Below are 24,447 nucleotides of genomic sequence, written 5' to 3' on the forward strand. Positions count from 1 at the left end.
ACTGTGGCTGCTGCTAGTGACTGCACTTTATTGCTCCAACCAACCATGCAAGAGGTGGAACTAGAAAGCACCCCCTTTTTTTTTTCTTTTACAGAAATCACTTTTGTGTGGGAGACGTGGCTGCTTTGGTGTAATCTGTCCCACTTTGGACAAAATACCATCTAAGGGAGTGCCAATGAATCTATATTGCGTGAACCTACTTCAATACTTGAGGCTGAGTCATAATAACCTTATCTAGGGGAAATACAGCAGGGCTTAGCCATACAAAGGGTCTTGATGGGGTTTGAACTCATGAGCAGCGGCCTATTGGCCAGGCCAGCTCCAAGAAAAGTTTATCTAAACATCCAATCAGAAAATTTCATTAGAAGGCCAAAGATTAATTTCCAAAGACCTTTCATGTACTAAATCCTTTTCTAGTTGAAAATCTAAGCCCGGGCAGAGTGAGGAGAAGAGTTCGATACCCAGAGCGTTCATGAGCCACCCGATAGATTTAACACCAACAAGCTCCTTAACTATACCCCCCACGAGTTAAAAGAAAGAGAGAAGATTTTACAAGGACCTACGCTTTTGATGGCATAATAAAACACACTTAGAATTAACATTTCATTCATTGAACCACCATCTTTGTGTGCATCTCATGCGGTTAAAGTACCATATTCAAACTTGCATTCTTCTCCAGCAGAGCCTGTTTTTTTAAAAATTTAGAAAAGAAAAGATACTTCTATTGCAAACCAGTTTCCATTCATGATCGTTTGAGCAATACAAGCCAAATATTTCACAACACAAACCAATAAGAACCATGGAACATTCAGTTTGTTATTAGGCCTAGAGTTTCAGCATGAAAGATCTTTTCTAGGATATTGGTCCTTCAGTTCCAAATAGACATAGAAAGAGACATGAGAAACCAGCCCATGAGTAGAAGAAGGCGTCCAGTCCCCAAGTTGCTTCCTCTTTGGTCGCTCCAACCGCTGGTCGGCGAACTAGAACCATCCACAGCTGCACCTTTTGGTCCTGCAAATGAAGGACAATTTTTCGTACATTTTCATTCTCACATGTAAATTCCTTCTCATGCGATGCAGCTTACACATTCTGTCATTTACACATATAGATCCTGAGTGTATATATGTTTAGATGCCATCTGGTTTGACTTGAACCGAAAAATGCCTGGACAACTTGCAGTATTTTGGTAGAAACTAAAAAGAAACCATGAAGGCCCTATATATATATATATGCCATCTGGTTTGACTTAAACCGAAAAATGCCTGGACAACTTGCAGTATTTTGGTAGAAACTAGAAAGAAACCATGAAGATATATATATTTGAAGGATTTACTAGTTTTTACTTTTTAGAGTGGAAACGGTGACTGCAAAAATAACAAAGAGAGCGAGAAAAATAGGCGAGAGAGAGAGAGAGAGCATCTTCTCTCTCTCTCTCTCTCTCTCTCTTTAGACATGTATGTTCTACCATGCAAAGAGGTAGACCATCAGCTACTGGTGTCTTTGGCTAAAAAATTTCAAAATCAATCTCTAGCTCCGTTGGATGGATCTCTTTTTTATCATGCTAACAAGATTTTTCAACTTCAATTTTTGAAAAATAAAAAAAGTAAGTACTGCGGAAAGATGGTTGGTAACTACGCATACCATTCTAATGAATAAACTCCAAACAAAAAAGATCTTTCTCTCTAAATCAAAAGTTAAACTGGAGGAGTCAAAACATCCCACATCATTTTCTCTGTTTCGAAGGCTTCAATTATCAGAGAATCAGATCAATAGAGGAAGCCTGCAAGCCTGCATCTGATATGCAAATTAATTTCAGAAATCCTCAGGCAAAGAAAGAAAAAAACGAGGATTCACCGATTACCGAAAAACATTGGTAAAACAAGAAGCTACCTCGATAAAATTTTTACCAACATCCGTACGTGTGCACGTCTGGACAAGAGCTACTTTGTTGACAAAGAAGTGCAGAAAGAATGTTAGGTGAAAAGTGTGCATGTGTGTGTGTGCACACGCATGTGCAAGAGCGTAGATTTCTTCAGCCATCCATCCATGGCTGAATGTGTGTGTATATAACTTAGATTTCTTCGGCTCCCCAGGTGCTTATGAGAGGTCGGCCTGAGTGGCACATGATACATGGTTGAAGAGTGTACAATAGGACCACCAGAAGGCGAATTCTTTCCTGCTCACGTAGAGGAAGTATCTTTTCTCATCGAGGGTAGAGACACATGGCCCCACGGTTTGGCACCAACCTCAATCTAAAGAAATGTTTTTGAGTTTCAAAATCCACTGATTGATCTTCTTCCTATGAACATCAAGATCCAGACAAAGAGGGTTTCCTTCTGTTTCGATTTTGCGTCAGAAACTTTGCGCCATGGAAGAAAAAGTTAAGATGAGTAGGTTGGTAGGTTTGCAACAAGGGACAACTGGGGCCTTGATTTGGCAGGAGACCTGCCAAGAATGAATCTCTCAGACCTCAGCACGATCCAACTGCTCATTTATCAGCGTTTTTGGTATCGTTTCGTATCGGCACTAGATCATTACTTCGTATCTGTGTGTTGCCAAATTGAATATGTCCATAAAAAAACTTGAGTTTGCTTTTGTCTTTTTCTTTAGTAGACTGATATGAGTCGTGGCGTATCGGTTGAGTACGATAGAGCCGGTACCATTGGCTGCCCATGTCAACCAGCAAAATAGTACCGGTTCATTCCATAAAGCGAGTTTTTATTCAACTGTAATTGCTAGGTGCAGAGAACGATAGAATTCGTTCTCATTTAGTTGCATAAGTTTTTATTTTATAGAAAGAATGTGTAAATTGATTTTTTATATTTTCGACTTGAAGAATTGATACGGTTCAAGAATTTAACAGAGCCGACTGACTTGAAACAAATGCCTGGACAACTTGCAGTTTTTTGGTAGAAACTAGAAAGAAACCATGGAGGCCTTTTTCCCATGTATAAACCACCACTTTGTGAATGTGCTTCATGGTCTTGTGCTGCTTTTCATGAAACTAAACTCTCGCACCATTTAAATAAAAATCTAATCTCCACATCATGCTTGTCTTTTCATATAGTAAGCATTAGTGAGGAGGCACAATTGAATGGGACACACACGCACACACACACACACATATATATATATATATATATAGTGTCTTTTCTTTTGAAGGATTTACGAGTTTTTAGAGTGAAAACGGTGATTGCGAAAATAACAAAGAGGGCGAGAGAAAGTAGATGAAAAAGAAAGAAAAAAAGTTTGATCTCTCTATCACTTTAGTCATGTAATGCAAAGTGGCAGACCAACAGAACTATACTACAGGTGACTTTAGCTAAAAAATGAATAGAAAATAACAATTATTTTCCAACTTTTGAAAAAAATAAAAGAAGTAAATATTATGTAGAAAGATGGTTGGTAGCTACTAAATACACATACCCTTCTTATGATTAAGTTCCAAACAAAAGGATCCTTCTCTATAGATCAAGTTCAATTGGGGAAGTTAAAATATCCCACATCCTTTTCTTGAAGGTTTCAATTATTAGAGAATCAGATGAAGAAAGGAAGGCTGAATCTTATCTGTAAATTAATTTTTTTTCTCATATTTCAAGAATCCTCAGGCAACAGATAGACAAAAGTCACTTTGCTGACAAAGACGCCCAAAAGGAATGTTAGGTGAAAAGAGTTTCTGTGCATGTGCATGTACGTGTGCATGTGTATAGGACCTAGATTTCTTCGGATATACTCTGAAGTCCAAAAACCAGCCCAATATTCATATATTTTCCACTTATAGATGAGATTTTATGAGAAAAAATGCTCCAACGTTGAGTGACTTCAAAATCTCATATGTGGAATAAAAGAACCAATATTTCAAAGTACAAAATCTTTTGATATTTTCCACACACAAAGAACACAAATATCTTGTTAAAATTGCATTACAACGTTATTTGGGATGAGGACTGAACCATATTTCGAAAGAATTATGAAGAAAAAAAAAAAAGAAAAAGCAAAATGAGACGTACCGGGTGGTGCTGGAGTTGAGCCGGCAGGGCTGGGGCTGCCGGAGTTTGGCTCGAAAATCTTAGCATCCGGAGAATTGGGTGCAATGTGCAAGATGTCTGCAACAAGGAAGAGGTTCAGTCACCAACAAGGAAGAGGTTTAGTCACACACTACGTACGTAACGAGCGAAAGGCCGCCGAGAAACGATGGCAGAGTGGTCGTCACCTAGGCATTCGGTGATATTCGCCGGAATCTTGCAGAAGTCGGGGACGCGAAGGGCCAGCGTGGCGTTGAACTCGATGCCGAGCTGCGGGTTGTTGCGGTCCTTGATGAGAATGCAGAGGCATTTCCTGTTGGTGTCGAGCACATTCTGCATCCCTCCGCAGCAGTCCTGCGTTGGGACTTTTGCCTGCCCCTGCACATATGGCAGGCACGGCAATAACGTCGTCAGCGGCGTCGTGCATTCTTTCTTGTCACTCTCTATGTCCGCCATTACCATCGATCCCATGAGCCACGGCAACGCCAATCCGAGCACCACCAAGCAGACCCATGCGTTGGAAGACATGGTGATCAAATCGGCTCTGCTGTTGTTAAAGAAAAGAAAGAAGCGGATGACAGGGGAGTTCTGCTACTCCGATATAAATAGACGGAAGAAGAATGTAGAGATGCATCTGGTATGTGCAGGATGGGGCCGGCCATATGCGCGCATTAGTTATGACGGCCACCAATATTTATTCGTTCACTCATACATCACTGTCCTTGGTCTCCATCGCTGCTGACTTGGGCACATTTAATTCGTTTTTGAGATGAAGAATCAAAATCTGATGAATCAAATTGATCAGGTTGGTACTGGTGATTGAATTTGATAATAAAATTGTGCCCTTCAATCTAAATTTTCAGCAATGAATAGCCAACTTAATAGAATAATTTCTGAACCACTGGCGTATACGGTGAAGCCAAGTCCGGCTTGGCGCTTGACTGCGATGAACTGATGATGATTGCGATGTTCATGTGCAACGTTGAAGAGAAGGTAGCTAATAAATAGGATCTGAAGCAAGATTATGAGATTTTTTAATGTTCTTATCTAACTCTAGTTTCGCGGCGAAGCTGGTTATGTTGTACAAATTTTTGTGCGCCGGTAGGGCTAATAGCAAAAATACCTCCAATTAATGAGAAAAGAAAACACTTTGTAAGGACAAAAAAGAAAGGGTGAAAAAGTGAAAACATTAAAAAAGACATTCTTTTAAATCATTACTAAAATTTCCCACCTTTTCTTTCAGAATATATGGGTTGCGTACACCTAACAGTACACGCAACTCACTTGCCGGTTGAAAATATAAAAATTGCTATGTTTCCGGCAGTGCTTCAAATTAAGGCCAACATTTGCAGAGACAAATATCTTATGTTATCAAATTGTTGACCATTTTAAAGAACTGATGCGTGGTCAAACAATTTTGTTTGCATAATATGGATATTTTAGAGATGATTGTCTGTAGAAGACACTATTATGCCAAGAAAGAAACTTTTGCAAGCCATCACATCTTGATCATATAAGAACTTATGTCAACAATAACAACAACAACAACAGTAAAAAAGATGAATAAGATGAAGTGAGCTCGGCATCAATTTTGGCATTACTTTCACTCCACCTTTTTGGGGCTTGCCTTTGTTGTTTCATCTCGCGTTGGTTTTCTTACTTAATGTGCAGATCAGTTAAGATTGTCTTGTGTTCAAATGATTGATCATCATAAAACAAGTATTAGATGGCAAGAAAAGGTTGTACACGGTGCCAAGTTGGAGACCAGTACTCTTTAAGTCAGAAGCAAAATCATTCAGTTTTTTGAGCTTTTCCGTGATATTTGTCTTCATAATGAGCTTGATACTCAAGCTTATCACCCGCGTGGTCATGATTATTACCACATTCAAATGTTAGACATTTCAGATTTGGAACCTATCTCTAATTTAGATGGAAAAAAATGTAATACCAAACACACATAATCACATACAATCAGATTAAGATTTGATAATGAAGAAAACTAAGCTAAAACGATGCTGTCTTTGTTGAGTCAAGCTACCTTGATCTGGATCTGGACCCCTTAGTGGCATATGCTCTAACAACTGATGCTCCAACATAGGCTCATCTCATGCCTTTTCTTGCGTCGTATATGAAGATTCTCGATGGAAACGTTACATGGTAATGTCCAAACTTGATCCAGACTCTTCAACTTGACACTTTCACAGTCATCAGTTTTTCATCACTCATGTAATCAATTCTGAATTTTAAGCTCTGAAATATGAACCAGGTTCTTGCAGATATTGTAAAGTTTGGCGACATGTGTCGCTTCATGACACAGCCATGTTTCATTCAAGAGACAGTGATGTGACTGGAACCTGCCCCCAGGAGTGCCTTAGCTTCTTGGTTAGATTGCATGTGGGATCTGGGAAATCTAGGAACACCAAATGCAAATGGCTTTTATTTCGAGTTGCCTAGAACAGGTTTCTGATCTTAGTTATAGAGTCATTCAAATTGAAAGATGCCATGAGCTTGACATATGCTAAAGTGCGAGTACATTTGAGAAGCATTGTTGGTAGAAACGTGACTACTAAATCTTTAAATTTTTTCAAAAAAGAAAAGATTTTTCATTTTACAGATTATATTTTGTCTATTAAAGATTCCTAAATTTTAAGATATCGAGGGACTCCCTCGCGTAGATTTATTCCCAAGTTGTATCATGTATGTGGACGAAAGGGTGCACGCCACCATCATCCTGCTATTGTATGGTCCCCTTTCTCTCACCGGAAATTAAATAGATGTCGTAAGGGTGGGAGTGCCACTTTCAATTATTTATGTTCATCAATTAAAAACGATGAAGGTGGATGAGTGCTACTCTTTCCTACCTTCTTAGTTCACGGGCATTTGTTTTCTTGCTCTCTTGTCTCTTTGTTCTTATTTTGTTGCCTCAGACAAGCTGGGATTATCCAGATTCCTATTAAGTTCAATATTTGATAAGGTCTAAGCATTAGCATCACTAAGCATAAAGAATAGGAATCAGTCTCTTTGTGTTGAATGCAATCCTTTTATGACCAATTGCCGTGTTTGCTAGAAATGTGTGTACACATGCATACACACAGACGCCACGGCAGCGACGGAGCCTTAAATGTAGATTAGCGGCGTGGTGCACTATACTCAGCTAGGACAGTTTTGTCTTGTTGGGGATAAATGCGGAAACTGAGGCCGAGGGCATGTGACGATTAAGGCATCAGGCTGGGAAAGAATGGGACACCTGCTCTGAAAGTCTTGATTCACATTTGCTTTGCCACAGATATGATTGCTATCATCAAAAAAATGTTGAGAAGTTTCTGAATTTGGGTGGTTTGTCAAACATATGAGAATTTATCTGTGTGGAGAATCGAGTCTATAGTAGAACAATGGATTGGGGAACCATGTGATGAATCTTTCTCAAGTGGGAGTCATGTTGAAGGTTGGAATTCTTTGCAATTGTGTGAAAGAAAACTAGTCCTAGAATGATAGTGCAAATGAACCATCTAGTGGCTATATAGACGGTTCATTCATAGTTTCTCCGTCAGAGGCAATGCCATGGTCCAACATGAATCATTGAAGAAGTGTGGGATTTTCACTTATCATTTGATTGTAGTAACAATTAAGCGATGGATCAGCAGAGAAATGGGTAATCAGCAAAAAGATGGGGGCTCTTATTTTCAAAAGAGATCTTTTGTTGCAGAAGATCGATATCAAGAACTCAAACCACAGATCGAGATATCATGAAGCAATTAATGATAAGGGTTGTGAAAGAATGGGATTTAACTTAACGGGATTTAAGTTTCAACTTTTCGATTGAGCCGCAATTTATGCTTATGGGTTCATCCCAGGATGGGTCTGTAAGCAGAGTTGGCTAGATGAATTAGCATGCGGAGTCAAAAGATTGAATGATACAGCTCACAAGCGCGTCATACACCTGGCCCAGGAGTGCAGTGAGTAGGACCTTCAGGTTGAGGGAGACCAAATGGTTCAGTACATGTGAGTGAACTCACGTTTAATCCGGTAGGATCCGCCTAATCCCAGCTTGTCGATATAAATGAACACAAGAAAACAATGTACAAGAGAAACAGGAAAGAAATCCACATCAACCAGTTCACAGAATTCTTGTTTTTAAATGAATGTCTGCAAAGAAATGAAGGATCCTGTTTCCTTAGTCCTCATTATAACCTCGGGCGAGGTGCCCAGAAAGATATTCTTCTGAATTCCTTCTCCAAACAATGTTTTGACAGTTCCTCCGGATGCCACCTTGTATGTTTTGAGATGTGACTTTGGTGATAACCAAATAAGGATCCCTACTGCTGTGCTTTTCCCGTCTAAACTGGATGATCTCAGCTAATGAGGGGCTGATCAGGGGAATACGGGCTGTAAGCGATACGAACTCTTGAACAGGAGTTCTTTCCTGTTACTGTTCTTCATAAGTAGATAGAATACACGGGGAAAAGGGGCCAGCTATTAAAAGTTAGAAGAATCGACAGCTGCTCTCATGACTCATCTGCTCTAGATTTCTGCTTGAACTCATTCTGGGAAAGGCTATATGAGAATGGTAGGGGTAAAGCTGCAACAGCTCTCATTTAAGACGTCTGTCCGTTCCCGCTACAATAGTGCTTCAGAAAGAGCCTCAACCGGATATCTGGATATCTGATTACTAATTTTGGGAGACAGGATTGAAGTCGATATCAAATGGAAACTTACAGAAATAGGGAATGGGTCCAACACCCTTCTCACTCTTTCCTTTTTTAGTCTTGATTTTTTCTTTTGCCAACCATCTTTTCGCTACCTTAAGATTGGTGGACACTAACGCCCTGTTTGGTTGGAGGGAAAGGGAGGGAAAGGAAGGGACGGAAAGGAAGGGAAAGGAAAGGGAAGGGAAGAGGAAAGGAAGGGAAAAGAATGGAATGGAAAGGAAAGGAAAGAGTGATTAAAAAACTTGTTTGGATAGAAAGGAAAGGAAAGGAAAGAAAAGACTAAAATCTTCTTCAGTTTTTCTTTTAGACGTGGGTCCTCATGGGTATTATGGGCAAAAAAAACTTTTCATCTTCCTTTCCTTTCCTTTCCCTCCCAATCCGTCCGATTTGGGAGGGATTGAATTTACACTAATCTATCCTTTCCTTTCCCTCCCTTTCCTTTCCCTCCCCTCGCAGCCAAACATACTTTGTCTCTTTCCCTCCCTTTCCCTCCTTTCTAATTAGCCAACCAAAACAAAAGAGGGATTGTTCAATCCCTCCCTTTCCTTCCCATTCCCTCCAACCAAACTTGAAAATCTTATACCATTTTAAGACTGGTCCCTTCAAGCTCTTATTTTCTCGTTCTCACTTAATTTCCCTCTCCCTTCCCTTTTTTCTTTTGTTTTTACTTTTTATAACAATCGTCCCTAACATAGGATCAATGAATCCTATAGAAGAAAAAATACATGAAAATACACCAACGCACGCATGTCTGCGAGAGAGAGAGAGATGGGGAGAATTGTAGACATGTCCGTATAGTCCCACTCTACCTGCTTACCAAAAGAGAGGAATGCCATAATGAATTTTCGGCTTATATCAAATTCTCTGCTTATTATATGCTCCACAGTACAGTAATTTCAGTGAGATCTAAGAAAATGTAACTTAGGACAACTGATTTTGAAGATTTCACGAGTATAAAGTATAAATGTGAGCCTGGGATATTTGAGCCTGAGATGTGCATAATGATACTAAATGCTTTGGTCTACCGCATTTAATCAAATAGTTATGTCGCAGGCAGACAACCATAATTACAGGTTCCGCAAACAGTGAACTGTGCATCGTTGGCATCAGGTGACCACAGAGGATTCCGAAAATTTGGAGAAAAAAATAAGGCGCTTCTCATATGGAACAATGAATATAATACAAGAAACTTCTCAACTGCAATACATTGGCTGGAATTTCATAATTTACATTATCAAATAATACAAGCCAAATCACTCACTCTCTCTCTCTCCCTCCCCTACAAGAAAGGGAAGATAATATATTCAATGTAGAAGAGATTCCATATGAATCGATAGAACTTTGATATTGCTTCCTGCAGAGCATAAGTTCAAGACACGTTAGACAGGACAGCACCAACAATAATGAACTCTCACTAAATCATATCTCATGCAGCTTTTAGTCACCTACTAAACGGAAGAGGCCTTGGACAGGCTATCATTCAATTGCTAGTTGCATGACTTCTAACATTTCATTTCCCCGTTTTTACTGCGTCAATATTGTTAGTATGATGGTCGACTTCTCTTCAACTTCCAAATTAAATTTAATTTTCTTAAGAAAAGTTTCAGTTAGGGCTAAAGGATTTGACTCCTGGCCACCACAAAATGGTTTGGCAGATCAGGAATAAAAATGATGCAGGTGAGAGTACAACTAGTTTCTTATTTCCACATTCTATATTGTGTTTGCATTAACTTACATACATGTTTATGCTTTTCTAGTTCATTTAGGATATTAATAAAGCACCTCTAATTGAAATCAGAGAAAATGAAGCAAGGGTCATATCAGATATATTTCTCCAATACATGCATGAAGGTTAACAGATTGTTTGGAAATACTTCAATTTTTTCCTATTCCTTAAGCAATCTGATTTACTGCAAAAAAATTTATCAATCATTATGAATTTGGAGCATCTAAAAACTTTCTTGAGAAAACTGAATGCCAGGTTTACCTTTGTATACTTTGACTGTTCCAGTAACCACGCCTGCCAGGGAAAAAAAGGAGGTGTAAAGAGATCAATAATATAACTAGTATACAGAACTAAAAGAAAGCACATCTGTCCATTCGTTACATCTCTAAACAGAAACCTTCAGCCAGGATATGGATAACAAGTTGATCTACTCATTCTAAGCCACTGGACACAAATAGCCATAACAACGATGGATAGACATGATCATGGATATCTACAGAATGAAACATGTCACAAGTGACATGATGCTGAACGAGGTATTAATAGCTGCTCCCTAGAAAAGATCTGCAAGATTAACCCAAAATAGGGCTCTCATCTGCCAAAACTGAGATATGCTGGACATACCAACCACTTTTTGGAACTCAAAGACAAAGATCGCTGAATAACAAAATTTTGCAAAGATTCAGGTATATTTTCATCTGTTAATTTATACAACTAGTTTGTATCACATTAAAGTGGCAATAATGTAATATCTTTCTAATGATAAAAGTCAACAAGGCTTCAGGACGTGCTAGAATTTGCCGGCCAGATAGAAAATAGTTTTGGGATAAACTAATGTATGTTTAAAAGAAGAAAAACTAATCATAGACAAAAGAGATCCTTCACAAACCTGAAAAGTCAAACTTGATGCCAAGATCAAATGTGCTACTATCATTAAATTCCTTCTGAAAACCTACAAAAATATGTGAACTTTTAGAAAGAAATATCTACAACAAAGCAGATAAAAAAAAGTAATATCCAACAATCAAGCAAAAAATCAAACATATAAACAAAATTGACAAAAGACATGATTGGATAGACAGATGTCACAGATCAAAACATCTAGAGAACCATACACGTGGCATCAGAAAATTATAAAACAGTTTCTCCAACATGACTTCTTGGGCATGCATTGAGGTTGCATTGTAAAGTGTTAAATGATGTTGATCTAAAGCAGTTAATAAGCAATGCCAGAGGAACCTACCTTTGGCCAAAGATCAGTCATGGAAATATATAAGAATGTAATGAGACACAATCAAATAGAAAAGAAAAATGCGGTCAATAAGTCCTTCTGAATGACACATTGTAAAATGCCAGCTCACCATGGGAAAATAAGATGCTGCAAGTACGGCTCCCACATAGTTTGCCAGCAAAAGGCCTGACCCAAGAAATGCAATGTTTCTAACACCAAGTTTGGTTGCTAAGGTTGATATCTGGAACCTGCAAGACATGATTTTCATGTGAAATATGACTGCTAACAAATTACTATGGTTTCTCTAATATTTTACAGAAAGCTTGCATTGTAATACAAGCAGAAAAAGGAGCTTCCAACCAATAACAAAGTAATAGAAACCTCTCTGTCTCTCTCCCTCCCTCTGTGTGTGAGAACATAAAAGCCAGATTCCAATATGAGCACATTTTAACAAGGAAAGGACATGACATATGGGAAAGATGACAGAGGAAAATGAATTCAAGGCACAATAAGAAGTGTAAGACAGTAACTAAAGTGTGATTCCAGTTCAGATAACAGAGTATACAGATCAAAAGATCAAACTTCAGCTTAGCCATGAATTTCAAAAATATTGTGAATAGTTTTTATGGGTTTTGACTTTTCAATTGTTTGCCGGTCACAATTGGCAGTGTAAAGACTGATCAGAGGCTATGTTACATAGGTACGGGTACGGGTGCCGGTACCAGTGCGGGTACGGGTACAGACCATTTTCAAAAAACTTGGGTGCGGGGGTACGGCCATACATATATATAAACAATAAAAAATACTTAGAAAATATGTATAAAAATAAAGAATACACATCAACATAAACAAATAAATAACACAGAAAATATATATCAACGGCTCTTGCAGCAGTGTGTTTAAGAATCCTATGAAAAACTTTAAACATATGGACAACCAAGCAGCCCCCTAGTCAAATATGAACATCAATCGAATTTTCACATCCAAAGAATAAAATAAAAGTAAGGTGAAAAAAATTAAATCAAAGTAAAATTAAACAGTTTGGATCTATAGGTACCCAAGTGTCAAAGTACCCATTTTGAGTACGGGTAATGTTATTCGTATCGTACGATACGCGTTCGTATCGTACGATATGCATACGATGCACGATACGGCCGTGTATCGTATGTGTATCGCACGACACGGGCGATACACCCCTGTATCGCACGATACAGACAATACACTCCCGTATCGTACAATACGGGGAAATTTTTAGAAAAGGGGCCCCGACGTCCCCTTTTTTGCGTCTTCTTGTATATACGCTCTTCTCTCTCTCTCTCTCTTTTCTTGTTTCTAAACACTTTAAGAGACGTGAGAGGGAGAGATTTTCCTCATTTGCATCAAGTTTTGCCCGTGAGATAGCTTTCTTTCTCGTAGATGATAACTATGTCATGTTTTGACTTCTGAACTTATGAATTGTGATGTAATTGAATACTCTTCGGCTGCTTAGTATGTTATTTTGATTTTTGAATGTGTGATTTTTTATTTTGGAATGTCTTGTTCAAATTCATACTTCATAGTTCATACTTCATATACATGAATGATGAATGTTGCTTTAAATACATTTTTCTTGATTTTTTCTGTTTTTTTAGAATTTTTTTGATTTTTTGTATTTTTTATAATTTTTAAATATTTTTTACAAATTAAAAAATTAATTTGACGATACGTTACGATACGGCGTATAGGTCAGCCCGACCGATACACGATACGCCAGTGATAACATTGGGTACGGGTACGGCAACACGGGTACGTGAACCTTACTGAAGTATCCATGTGACTTAGATCAGATGGCCAATATTCGAATACTCGAGAGTCGAGAGACTTCAAAACGTTTTGAAACTGCAAGGTTAATAGGAAACTGCAAGGTAATAGGAGATTCAGTCAGAGATGCCCAACTGTGGAAGACTAATGTGGAGAAGAAACATGAATATAGGTCCCATTCAATTCCACATCAGATCAAAGAACACTGGACACTCTATAGACTCAATATGAGAGAATTTGGAACAAAGTTTATGAAATAAGTGAAAATATTTTTCCACATGCACCAATATAGAATAACACTTGTAAGCAACATGGATATCAATTTCAAAATTAGTCTTACTTGCGGTCTCCCTCCACATCTGGAAGGTCTTTAGTTATGGCGATGACCAATGCAAACACTGTCACGAAGATGGTAATGAAAAGAACAGCTGCACTGCAAGAATGGATTGCAAAATGGTCAACTTGCTATCAAGCTACTTGACTAAATTGAGCTAAACTTGAACTCATTATAGGACAGAAAGAAAGAAAAGAGCACATTTCAGTTTTCGGGCAAATAGATTACCTCCATTCAAACTTCAGCCCTAAGGCTGCTCTTGTGGCATAATATACCCCAAAATTTAGAAGAAATCCACGAACCTAAAAAAATCATTTCGTGGTCAAAATAACAAGTTAAAAAGGTTATGAATCACATTATTTCATGTTCAGCATATTATAAAGAAAGAATAGAAAAGCCTAAGGAAAAGGAGGTGCAATGGTGGATGATGTCTTTACATATCAACGTCTAGAATCACCACAAAAATCTACATCATTATTCACACACATGAAAGCATATATACATTTTTCTGTGTGTTAAATGCATTTTATAAGTCTAATACCTGCATGGACTTTGTAACTGTTGAGTGATCTACGATTTTATTGGCAAACAAAACTTATACACCTTTTGTACAGGAATGATAAAAAATATAAACCTGTTCCGATAACTAATTTATAATTTAACAAATGTGTTTGACAAACACGAAGATAGACTTCGTTAACTACAATACACCTGCTGTCTGTCCCTTTTACTTATTGTTTGTTTCCTTGTATATTTGAAGATGTGCAGTCAATAGTATAATTTTGATGCACATGTTCCATGAACACCTATAAGCTCAACTAAACCATCAAATATGCACGTTAAAGTTTCAGAAAACATCAACACCTCAAAATGATGGCCTGGATGGTGATCCATGAGGTCAAACCATATTTGGAGTTGGCTGCTATTTTTATGAAATTAACCACTTCTTTTTCTTTTGTATTCTTCAAAACAGAGACAAAGAGAGTCATTCAAGATTAATATAACATCGCAACCATGGCATGTGCAGGAATCTGGTGTGGCCCAATGCATAAAACTAACACCATGCATTTGCTTTTGCAAAAACTCCAAACAAATAAAACTCTTCAACTGTGAAGTGCATGGCCAGGACACCAGATAGCACAAATATTGACATGATCCTTGTGGCCACATGATTGACACGTTTATTTCCCATTAGAGCTCCAAAACTGAACATGCCATACATTCTCTAAGTAGAGGCCTAAATCAAGTAACACTAAAAAAAGGCAAGTCCACAAAGAAGAGAAAGACAAAGGCAGCCTGTGACTTACTGTAGCAATTATAAGAAATGCAGCAACTGGGAATTTCTTCAGTCTAAAAGGAGGAACAGAATAAATGGTACCCAGCAAGAGACCAAGAGTGTACAAGGCTGTGATGAAAGTTCCAAAATTTGATGAGACTATTGCAAGACCAGCTATGCCAAAACACAAGACCAGGATCCATGCAGACTGAACTGAAAGATCCCCAGCAGCTATAGGCAAATAAGGTTTGTTTACCCTAAAAAAACCAAGTAAAAATCGAAGTGTAAATAGTTGCAAATCAAGACGTGTACACAAGAACGGAGGGGGAGAAAGAGAGAGAGAGTTTTTTTTTTTTTGGTTACTTGAGAACTATGTGCATGCAACACTCGTACAAGACTAATACTGGTTCAAGATCCAGAGAATGATAGTAAACGAGTGTGCTGTAAGATGCAGCAAGGTTTCCAAAAAGAATTGTAGATTGCCGAAAAATATATCACCGAGTAGCAAAAACTTTTACACCGTGGTATCTTTACAAACACTTTCATGTCATGAGAAGGTTGTTGCAGCTGTATACTTCTGATGCATTAACCCAAAAGTCTGACAAGGAAAGTAGCATAGCGCTCTCACTATGCCACGTACTTATCAATTCCGATATCATATATTTGGTTGATTCCCACTATGTAGCCGTTTCCACAGATAAGCGCAATTAGGCCAGAAATGGCTTTCAACAACAGCGACCAGTTTATCAGATGTTGATTCTCAAGCAAAGCCCTAGTCACCAAAGCTCTGGAAACAAGACGAAAGGTTAACTATCAACAATAAGATCTAAGTGTGAGCACAATAGAGAAATGCAGTCAAAAGGGCAATATACCAGAGAAACCTACAACCACATTAAACTAAACAAAGAAAAAAATAAAATAAATCTACGTTAAAAACTTAAAACTCACACAGATCCTAAGGCCGTCCCACGAATCGTATGAGGCCTTAGAAACCGCCAACATGCATCACTGAATTGTGAAAACTTGTTTGGTAGTGAATTTGAACCAGCCGCTCCAACTTTAGAACATGCCTGTCAAGAGATAGAGGTCAAACAAGCGCTGCAACGAATGCTTCTTACAAAAAAACTGGGTCCGACATTAATGTTATTCTTTCATCAGAACTGATTCCTTACTTCTCCCTTATTTGCTGACCCCGGAGAGCACCATGGGCGGACAAAAACCTTTTACATTGTTATGTAGACCGACTCAACAGGGAAAGAACCAATGAAGCAAATGCACAAAGCAACAAAAAGAAATACAGTACCCTGACAGAAGAGAGCCGTCGATTGGGCGTGGCTGACGGCGAAACACGTCTACATCCAAGCCGGACCTTGCCCACCGGAGGAATGCCGGTAACTAGCCTGGCAGTGCATGGAGAGAAAGCAGAATTGCAAAAGAAAGAAAGCGTCGGAACCCCAATTTGAGAAGCAGGACGCGCCGTCTTCCTCCTCAGCGGCGCAGAGTAAGGAGAGCAGCAGGAGAGCGAAGATGAGGAAGTGGGCAGGTGGGCGACTACAGCACGATCCATAAGAAGGGTTCAAAGACGAACAGCACCCTCGGTCTCTTCACCAGTAGACAAGCTGAGGAACAGAAAAAGAAAATGGAAAATGATGACAGTGACGAAGAAGAGGAAAGAAAGAAGGATCGGAGACTCCTCCGCTCCTTATCTGGCACCGTCAGTGTTTCTGCTCTTCCTCCATGCGACGAGGGATTGATGGTGGTGAACAAACGGGACCCTCAAATTGATGCCCCTTGAGAGTTACACGTATGTTGTTCCTAGCTCGAGCTAAACGGGTGAACTCGAGTGTCGTATCATCTAGTTCTTTATTTTTAATTAAAAACTGACACTCTAAGCCCAGAATTGAAAACATTAGCATGAATAACTACTGTTGTGCGTACATATGAGATTTTAAAAACAGAAAAAGAAAAAAGGAATTGATTAACTTGATTTCTCCTAACTCTTGCGAAATTTGTTACACATAAAAAGCAGTACTCAGATGTCAGTTTTTATTTGTACGCAGAGAGATCGCGTTTATGTATGTTAGTTCCGTATAGTTATCAAAACAGGTCTAATGAGTTGCATTTTTCGTGTGAATTGGGATCGGGTATCTACTTGAATGGGTTGCCTAACAATTTGAATCAGCCGTTAGTACTGCTTAGAGTGTCAATATACTCATGAAAATATACTTAGTCTTAACGAACAGACCAAATTATATTTTGCCCACTTTGGCCGCAAGATCTCAAAGTCTTTCTGTTTTCAGGGAATTACAGTTGAAGAATAATCTTACAAACCAAAGAGTGAAGAAATCTTGGAGTTTCGAAGTCACACAACGAGATTCAGAACGTCTCTGGAAGAGGGTGCAAGTACAATAAGACATGCATTGTATCCAAATCAAAAGATTTCCCGATAAATGCAGAGTCTGTGACATAGTCTTATCGTCCTCGAGTCCAATCTCTTTTATATATGAAAGCCACAACCTGGGTCGAGCAGCAGCGTCCTCGAGTGCGGGATACCATGTGATTTTCTTCACTTTATTTTATATACAAAAGGAGATATTAGAATTCCTTTGATAAGTTTGTTAAGTTCCAATTCTTTTTAGGATCTGTCTAAAACTAATCTTCGTCACCAAACTCGGGTTATGGTGTGGTCCTAGCCTATTGGACCACCAATGCACTGTCGATATGAGGCCCCTCGAGTTAGCTCTAACCTAAGTCACATGGACATTGGTACGAGTATAGGCACGGATACGATGAAGCAAATATGGGTGTGTAGTTTTAGAAAATATGGGTACAGAGATACGGCAATATGTGAATATATAATATACAAAATCCCACAAACATTTGCATATTTTGTTAAAAGAAAAAAGGTTTAATGTGATTTGGATCGAGTCTGACCCAGACCTAAGTGTGGACATGATACAAGAACAAAAATTTGTCAGTGTCCATGTGACTTTGGCTCTAACATGTGATGGGGCACCTTTTCTTTTGTTGGTTAATGGGTTGTATCTGCTTGCAGGCTGAGGAAAGTGTTAAGCACTTGTTCCTTCAGTGTGGAAAAGTTGTTCAGGTGCGGAGCACTGTTGTGAATAAGTTTGGAAAGAACAGACTGCCAAGATTCAAGCAGAATTGGTAAGCAGTTTGCTGGAAGATCGCTTTTGATGTGATTGTTTTGTGGTGGTTCAGAAACGATGGCCCACGAGTCACGACAAATGGGAGTTGATATGGGGAAGTCGTAGAGATGCCTTCGCAGCAGTTAAGTGGAAGGATGAGGAGGAAGATCTGCTTAAGATCTGTTTTTCGACGGGACTGGTTTGATGGCAAGAGCAGTTTAGTAATGGGAACAATGAGCTAGCAGCTCGGCTGGTGAGGCAAAGGCAGATGTCCAAATTCACGGTGTTTTTAAGCTGGGTGGTAACAGAGGGACCTTCCTTGAGGGCTTGGAGAAATCTGTTATGTGAACTCGAAACTCGTGATGCTGCATCAGTTAGGTGACATTCCTTGGCAGAAACAGCAGCAAGTTTGGTCATCTTCTTAGTACTCTTAAGAAAACATAATGTCATTTAGAAAATGATGTCAAACCAAGAGACCATGTGTACCTGCTTACGGCCGATTGAAAAGCAAGGTGATAATTTTCTTTGATCCCTACATGAAAGTTGAAAAGCAATATCTTAAACCACCTTCACATATCATAACCTCAAGCATTGAACTAAGTCCTTGCTTAAACCTATCCATAGGGGTTAGCTCAATGGGCCAGATTATCGGCAGTTATGTTCAATTTCCATGGACGTCATTCTTTGTGCAAGCTGAATCTATATGCATAGCCGAGATCAAGGGGTGTAACCAAAGTGGTCTTGCAGACGCTGCTGCTCTTTACAGACTTCCCTTCCAAATCGTACAAAAGAGGTAAGGGTCATCATTAAAAGTCCTAATTAAGAGCACCAACCTTAAGGTTTGTACTATCGAAGTATTGACACCTATTTTAGCTGGATCACTGCAGAAAATAATAGCTTAGCCATGAAGATTTACATGGATACATACAATTCAAAATGAGTGCCAATAATTTAGCCGCAAGTTATCAACTTACAAGGTCACAGAATGATTACATTTATGAACATTTCTAATCATAATGCTGTGTAATTGAACAGCATATGACACAATGAATAAGTAAATCAAATACTCAACCAGTATTTCCCATAAATAACCAGAGTTCCAAGTATATGTCCACTTTCCAAATTATTCCTTTGTGAACTGTATATTATTTCAACTATGATAGCAACGGAAGGAGGGAAACGTCAATACTCAGACCCTTAAGATACATTTAATCCTATCCAACAATTATTGCTCTCTGTTCCCTCGTTGTGGAGTCGAGTTGCCTTGCTATGATCATTATGCTTCTGCTACAGGCCTCTAACTAAATTATGTTTTGCTTTTGCTTCTATATTTTGCATACCTTGGCACCGCATGCTTCCCAGGGGTCTGCAATTGAAATTTTTGACATATCCAATAACTTGTCTACATAAAATAACCATATAAGAAGGCTGAAAATAGAAAAGGTCTACTCACCTACCATTCGGAATCATGATAAACTTCATCCAAGTAAGCCAAATTTCAGTCACTGCAACCAGATTTCAATGTCTCCACCAGAGATAGAAAGGTCTATTCCAGCATTGGGCTCCAAGATGATTAATATGAACCACTATCCACAAGCCAAGATGGGCTTTATTATGCAGGCTACTTTCATCAATAACTAGACAAATTTCCAGCATGTGCTGGAACAGCAATAATCCAAACTGCGATAGTCCCTTGCATACCTGAATCTGAGGTTCCTGAAGTTGGTGAGTTGAGGTGGCAGAGACAGATCAGAACAGGATGAAGGATTGATGGAATATTGCAGTTACAGAGGTAATGCTGACAAAATAAGGTCCAGTTTGACTTGTTCTGACCAAAGAAATTATTAGTTTCCCCTGATTGCACCGCTAGACTGATCACCTCTCCAAGAAACCTGTGATAAAAAGTGCCCATCACCATGGAAACATTTTCAGGTTCTAATTTCTGGATTCTACTCAAAGTCAAGCATCCATGACCAAGTAAGCACCAATAAGCTCACTACAAAGGTCTACAATAGAATACAAGCACCTTGAGGCAAATGCCAGACAAGAAACACCGTAACCAGGGAAAATAAACAACAAAAGGATTCTCAGCATTTATGGGCCTAGAATAGAATATGTATAACCTAAGATGCCAAGCTGATAATCAATTCTCAACCAAAGAATAAATTTTCCTGAAAGACACAACTTTTATCAAGTAAAAACTGCTCTTGGTATAATTCCTGACGATTGGGCATCACAAAATCAACCCTGAAGTTAAAAATGGCCAACCAAGGATCATATAATTACCATAACATAAACCAACAAAAAGTTTTACCTTTATGTTTATACTTTATACACATTCCATCATGTCAACAATGATGGTTGGACGGTCTGGCAGATGTTCCATGTAGTAATGAGATTAAGCTGTAAAAATACATTACAACAAAAAATCAGCCTAGTCAATAAGCAAGAAATGATTGTATGTGTTGCTTCTTACCACTTATAGGTGATGGCATCACATTTTCAATGTGAATGTGGCGTATGTGTCCTCCCAGACATGCCTACTAGAATGAGTAAGCTTGTAAAGCAATGTTCTCCAAGAAGCTAGTGCAGGCGGAAGATTGCAAACTTCAACCATCTATATCCTTCACCCTTAAATTATGTGCAACAGTATTGGTTTCAGTGGCCTTCACATCCTTGGACAACTCTCGAGCCAAAATTATGTATGTCTGGAAACTGGGAGCATTACCATTGGTCTCCATGATATGAAGAAATTGCATACATATTTCTGGCTTTCCAGCCTTCAGTACACCATCAAGCAGTATTGTCCAGGCCACATCATCTGGACTCCACTGCTGCTTGAGGATATGCTGAAATACACTCTGAGCCTCTTCGATCCTACTTACTTCGGTAAGAGCACATATCAAACTCTTAAATGTACTCAATGCCAGCTCAAAACCTTCCCCAACCATCAGACTGAAAATTTCTAGTGCACGGTCAACATTCAATTGTTTACAGTATGAAGCCAGCAGCGAGGTGTATATTGACCCGTTAGGCCTTAACCCGTTGCTCTTCAAGTGGCAAACTAATTGATCGGCTTCACATACCTTGTCTTCTCTACACAGCCCACCTACCAGGACACTATACGATCCAACAGTAGGCTTATATCCCATTTCCAATAACATGGTCAAAAGACGAGAGAACAAGTCAATATTCAGCCCACTGTCCCGAATATCAGAGCTATCAAATTCCTCAAATGGAACCAACCATTTCTCATCTTGCAATTTGTTCTCATTTTGTATCCCCTTTGCTAATGCAACATAAGTTCGATAACTAGGCTCACAACCCGCATGAACCATCTTTAGCAAAACTTTAAATGCATGATCTAATCTACCCAACAAAACATAACCACCAATTAGTGAGGTAAAAATTACATGATCCGGATGCCATCCTTCTTCTATTATTTTATCAATCAACACCTCTGCCTCCTCAGCTTTTCCTTCTTGGCATAGACCATAGACAAGGGCAGCATAAGTGTGCAAATTTGGTCGGCAATTCTGTTTGATCATTTCATCTACAAGCTTAAAAGCACCATAAGTATTTCCTTCCTTGCAAAGACCATAAACAAGTGTAGAATAAGTAACTACATTTGGGAGCAATCCAAGATCAATCATCTCACCATACCGTTTCATTGCTTCAGGTACCCTTTTTTCATTGCAAAGTCCACTAATGATGACACTATATGTATGTACATTTGGTTCACAACCATTCTCATGCATCTTCTCCATTAAAGAAAGCCCTACATCTAATTTTCCATTCTTACAGTGACCATCAATGAGTGCAGTAAAAGTGATTTCGTTTGGGTTCAAACCACTCTCGCACATTTCAGTAAACAAATCAAAAGCCTGTTCCACTTGGCCCCGTTTGCAGAACCCACCAATTAGTTCAGTATAGGTCCATTCATCAGGAGAACATCCACACTCCTTCATCAATTCAAATAGTCTAACAGCATTATTGAGCTCACCTCTTCCACAGTATCCATTGATCAGCGTGTTGTATGTTACTGGTGTTGGAGAAGGCCCTACCTTCAGCATTCTATTGAAAACAGCCATTGCCGTTTCCAACTTATAAGCTATACAAAATCCCTTGATTATTTCATTATATGTTTGAGTATTTGGCATGTAACCGTGCTTCTCCATTCTCTTCACAAGATCCAAAGCCTGTTCAATTCTTCCTTCCGTGCAAATCCCATCTATTAAAGCATTATACGTTGCAGTATTAGGAATAATGCCTTCTTGGAGCATCTCATGATATAAACCACAAGCCACTTTCAGCTGATTACCAGTGCACAAGCCACTAATAAGTGCCGTGTAAGTCTGCACATTTGGTCTGCATCCTCGCTTCTTCATATCATCAACTAGAAAAATTGCATCACTAACTCGACCAGAAGCACAAAGGCAAGTAACTGGAACCGTGTACGTATAAACAGTTGGTTCACATCCTTTCTCTATCATACTTTTAAGAAGATTCAACCCTTCATCCACCCTTCCTGCATTGCATAAACCATTAATAAGAGTCGAGTAAGTCACGGAGTTAGGCTCATTTCCTTCCTCAACCATACGTCTCAACAATCTGAAAGCTGCTTCGAGATTGTTATTCCTGCAATGCCCCAGAATCAAGGAAGTGTAAGTGAAGGTGTCGGGCCGATAATCAGTTGCAAGAATCTGCTCATAGAAGACCATTGCTTCTTTCACCTTCCCCTTCTTGCAAAGAATGTTGATCATGCTATTGAATGTCAGTAATGTCGGCCTCAGGCCACGAGTCAAGAGCTGAGAATATAAATTCTTCGCGATAGAAATAGATCCGAACCTCCCCACTTGAATCAAAAGCGTATTATATGCTTCAATGGTGACTCCAAAGCCCGTCGATTCAATCTCATTCAGGAAACCAATAACCCTCAAAATATCACCTTCACTTGCACAAGCCTTGATCATCAAAATCAGCGTATGACCCGCCCGTCTAGATAATCTTTCCCTGACCAACAACCTCAATAACGCAAAGAGGCAATCTAAGTTGTGATGGTACTCAGGTCGTTGGCCCATCCAATAGAAGAATTGAAGCGCTGACTTTGCGTCCTTGTGAATCTCTATAACTTTGGCGACATGATTGGGAGTCAATCTAAAGGCGATTTTCTTCAGGTCGGGGTTATCTCTCCAAGAAAATTCACGGAGGACTTCACAAACTCTATTGACCAAATCCACAAACTCCCACTGATTCGTTCGTCCTGAACTACCAGACCCAGCAGCATCACTAAAACAAGACGTTGCAGGATCAGACCGGCAACCAAATTCAGAGGAGAATGGTTTCAACGATGGTTGAAAACCAATCACAAAACTCATCCGGGCGCGAGAAAATCCAGATGGGTATCTCAATATATTGAATAAACACGAGAAGGAAGGTGTGCGGAAGACCTGCCAGGACATCTCTGGTTCTGATTATTCATGTGGATCAACCCTCTCCTTCTTCCACTAAACTTATAGTCTTCCGGTGGCGATTAGTCATCTAATCCTTCCTCGACTGCTGACAAAGAGATGAACATCGAGTGACAACATTGGATGTCCCTCTGACTTCGACCTCGTATCCTTGGACGCATTGTGAGAAATCGCCAACGGCACTCCGCACAAGCAGGTTCCCTCCATGGTCGAAGAGGAGAGGCCCGTTCATCTCTCTCTCTCTCTCTCTCTCTCTCTCTAACCGTGAATGCCGTGAAGAAGACGGCTACTGATGGGCAACGGAGAACAGAGAGAGATGAGAGAGAGAGAGACGAGAGGAGAGAGAAACGATTGTCGATGTGCCCTAACGAAACACAGAACGAAGACGGCCTTCGCTTGATCCTTGCCTTCCGGGCTCCGCTCTACGCCGTCTCCTTGAGCAACAGTTTACATTTTGGGTCCTTACTTTTATTTAAAACATGCTAACCAGATGTCCTTTAATAGGAAATTCAAGTAACATTTAAATTTTAAATAACTTTAGTTAAAGCTTAAAGGTTAGAACACGGTAGCAATTTTTTTGTTATTTTGGATGTAGGGTCGGAGAGTCTATATAACAAGGCTTATTTAAAACCCATGCTTCTAACAAACTTTTAATTTGATAGTGCAATTAAGATTACCATCATGATCAAATCTATTGATCTTAATTTGAATGAAATAGGAGTCGCA

General features: G+C 39.2%; 3 protein-coding genes across 4 annotated transcripts; all 3 read right to left on the bottom strand.

Annotated features, from left to right (window-relative positions):
- Positions 1-589: 589 nt before the first annotated feature.
- Positions 590-4,677, bottom strand: LOC116248521 (non-specific lipid transfer protein GPI-anchored 14-like). Its single transcript, XM_031621371.2, has 3 exons — positions 4,214-4,677; positions 4,011-4,106; positions 590-1,011 (listed from the first exon to the last, which is right to left on the bottom strand). The coding sequence occupies exons 1-3, from the start codon at positions 4,551-4,553 to the stop codon at positions 869-871; spliced, it is 579 nt and encodes a 192-aa protein (XP_031477231.1). The 5' UTR covers positions 4,554-4,677; the 3' UTR covers positions 590-868.
- Positions 4,678-9,895: 5,218 nt separating this feature from the next.
- Positions 9,896-16,911, bottom strand: LOC116249599 (homogentisate solanesyltransferase, chloroplastic). The gene is made up of 10 exons (XM_031622745.2): positions 16,405-16,911; positions 16,050-16,171; positions 15,742-15,888; positions 15,133-15,358; positions 14,054-14,127; positions 13,832-13,924; positions 11,822-11,939; positions 11,350-11,412; positions 10,722-10,754; positions 9,896-10,088 (listed from the first exon to the last, which is right to left on the bottom strand). Exons 1-10 carry the CDS (start codon positions 16,666-16,668, stop codon positions 10,014-10,016), a joined length of 1,215 nt encoding a protein of 404 aa, XP_031478605.1. The 5' UTR covers positions 16,669-16,911; the 3' UTR covers positions 9,896-10,013.
- Positions 16,912-19,169: 2,258 nt separating this feature from the next.
- On the bottom strand, positions 19,170-24,142 carry LOC116249585 (pentatricopeptide repeat-containing protein At5g65560-like). Of its 2 annotated transcripts, none has more exons than XM_031622731.1 (5): positions 20,727-24,142; positions 20,565-20,653; positions 19,952-20,142; positions 19,708-19,836; positions 19,170-19,616 (listed from the first exon to the last, which is right to left on the bottom strand). In XM_031622731.1, the coding sequence occupies exon 1, from the start codon at positions 23,710-23,712 to the stop codon at positions 20,860-20,862; it is 2,853 nt and encodes a 950-aa protein (XP_031478591.1). In that variant the 5' UTR covers positions 23,713-24,142; the 3' UTR covers positions 19,170-19,616; positions 19,708-19,836; positions 19,952-20,142; positions 20,565-20,653; positions 20,727-20,859. The 2 variants fall into 2 exon arrangements, with proteins under 2 accessions (XP_031478591.1, XP_031478583.1); XM_031622723.1 differs by having other exon boundaries at positions 19,704-19,836.
- Between the last annotated feature and the right edge of the window lie 305 nt (positions 24,143-24,447).

Source organism: Nymphaea colorata, chromosome 1 (assembly GCF_008831285.2).
Source record: "Nymphaea colorata isolate Beijing-Zhang1983 chromosome 1, ASM883128v2, whole genome shotgun sequence".
In the NCBI taxonomy this organism is placed as follows: domain Eukaryota; kingdom Viridiplantae; phylum Streptophyta; class Magnoliopsida; order Nymphaeales; family Nymphaeaceae; genus Nymphaea; species Nymphaea colorata.

Excerpts from the sequence above, each read along its gene's own strand:
- LOC116249585 (XM_031622731.1), bottom strand. The coding sequence starts at position 23,712 with ATGTCCTGGCAGGTCTTCCGCACACCTTCCTTCTCGTGTTTATTCAAT.
- LOC116248521 (XM_031621371.2), bottom strand. The coding sequence starts at position 4,553 with ATGTCTTCCAACGCATGGGTCTGCTTGGTGGTGCTCGGATTGGCGTTG. Across the intron at positions 4,107-4,213 it reads GAATATCACCGAATGCCTAG|ACATCTTGCACATTGCACCC; the intron begins GTGACGACCACT and ends TCCTTGTTGCAG. Across the intron at positions 1,012-4,010 it reads CTCAACTCCAGCACCACCCG|GACCAAAAGGTGCAGCTGTG; the intron begins GTACGTCTCATT and ends CTTCATTTGCAG.
- LOC116249599 (XM_031622745.2), bottom strand. The coding sequence starts at position 16,668 with ATGGATCGTGCTGTAGTCGCCCACCTGCCCACTTCCTCATCTTCGCTC. Across the intron at positions 14,128-15,132 it reads CATTTCTTATAATTGCTACA|GTTCGTGGATTTCTTCTAAA; the intron begins GTAAGTCACAGG and ends TGATTTTTTTAG. Across the intron at positions 13,925-14,053 it reads GGGCTGAAGTTTGAATGGAG|TGCAGCTGTTCTTTTCATTA; the intron begins GTAATCTATTTG and ends CCATTCTTGCAG.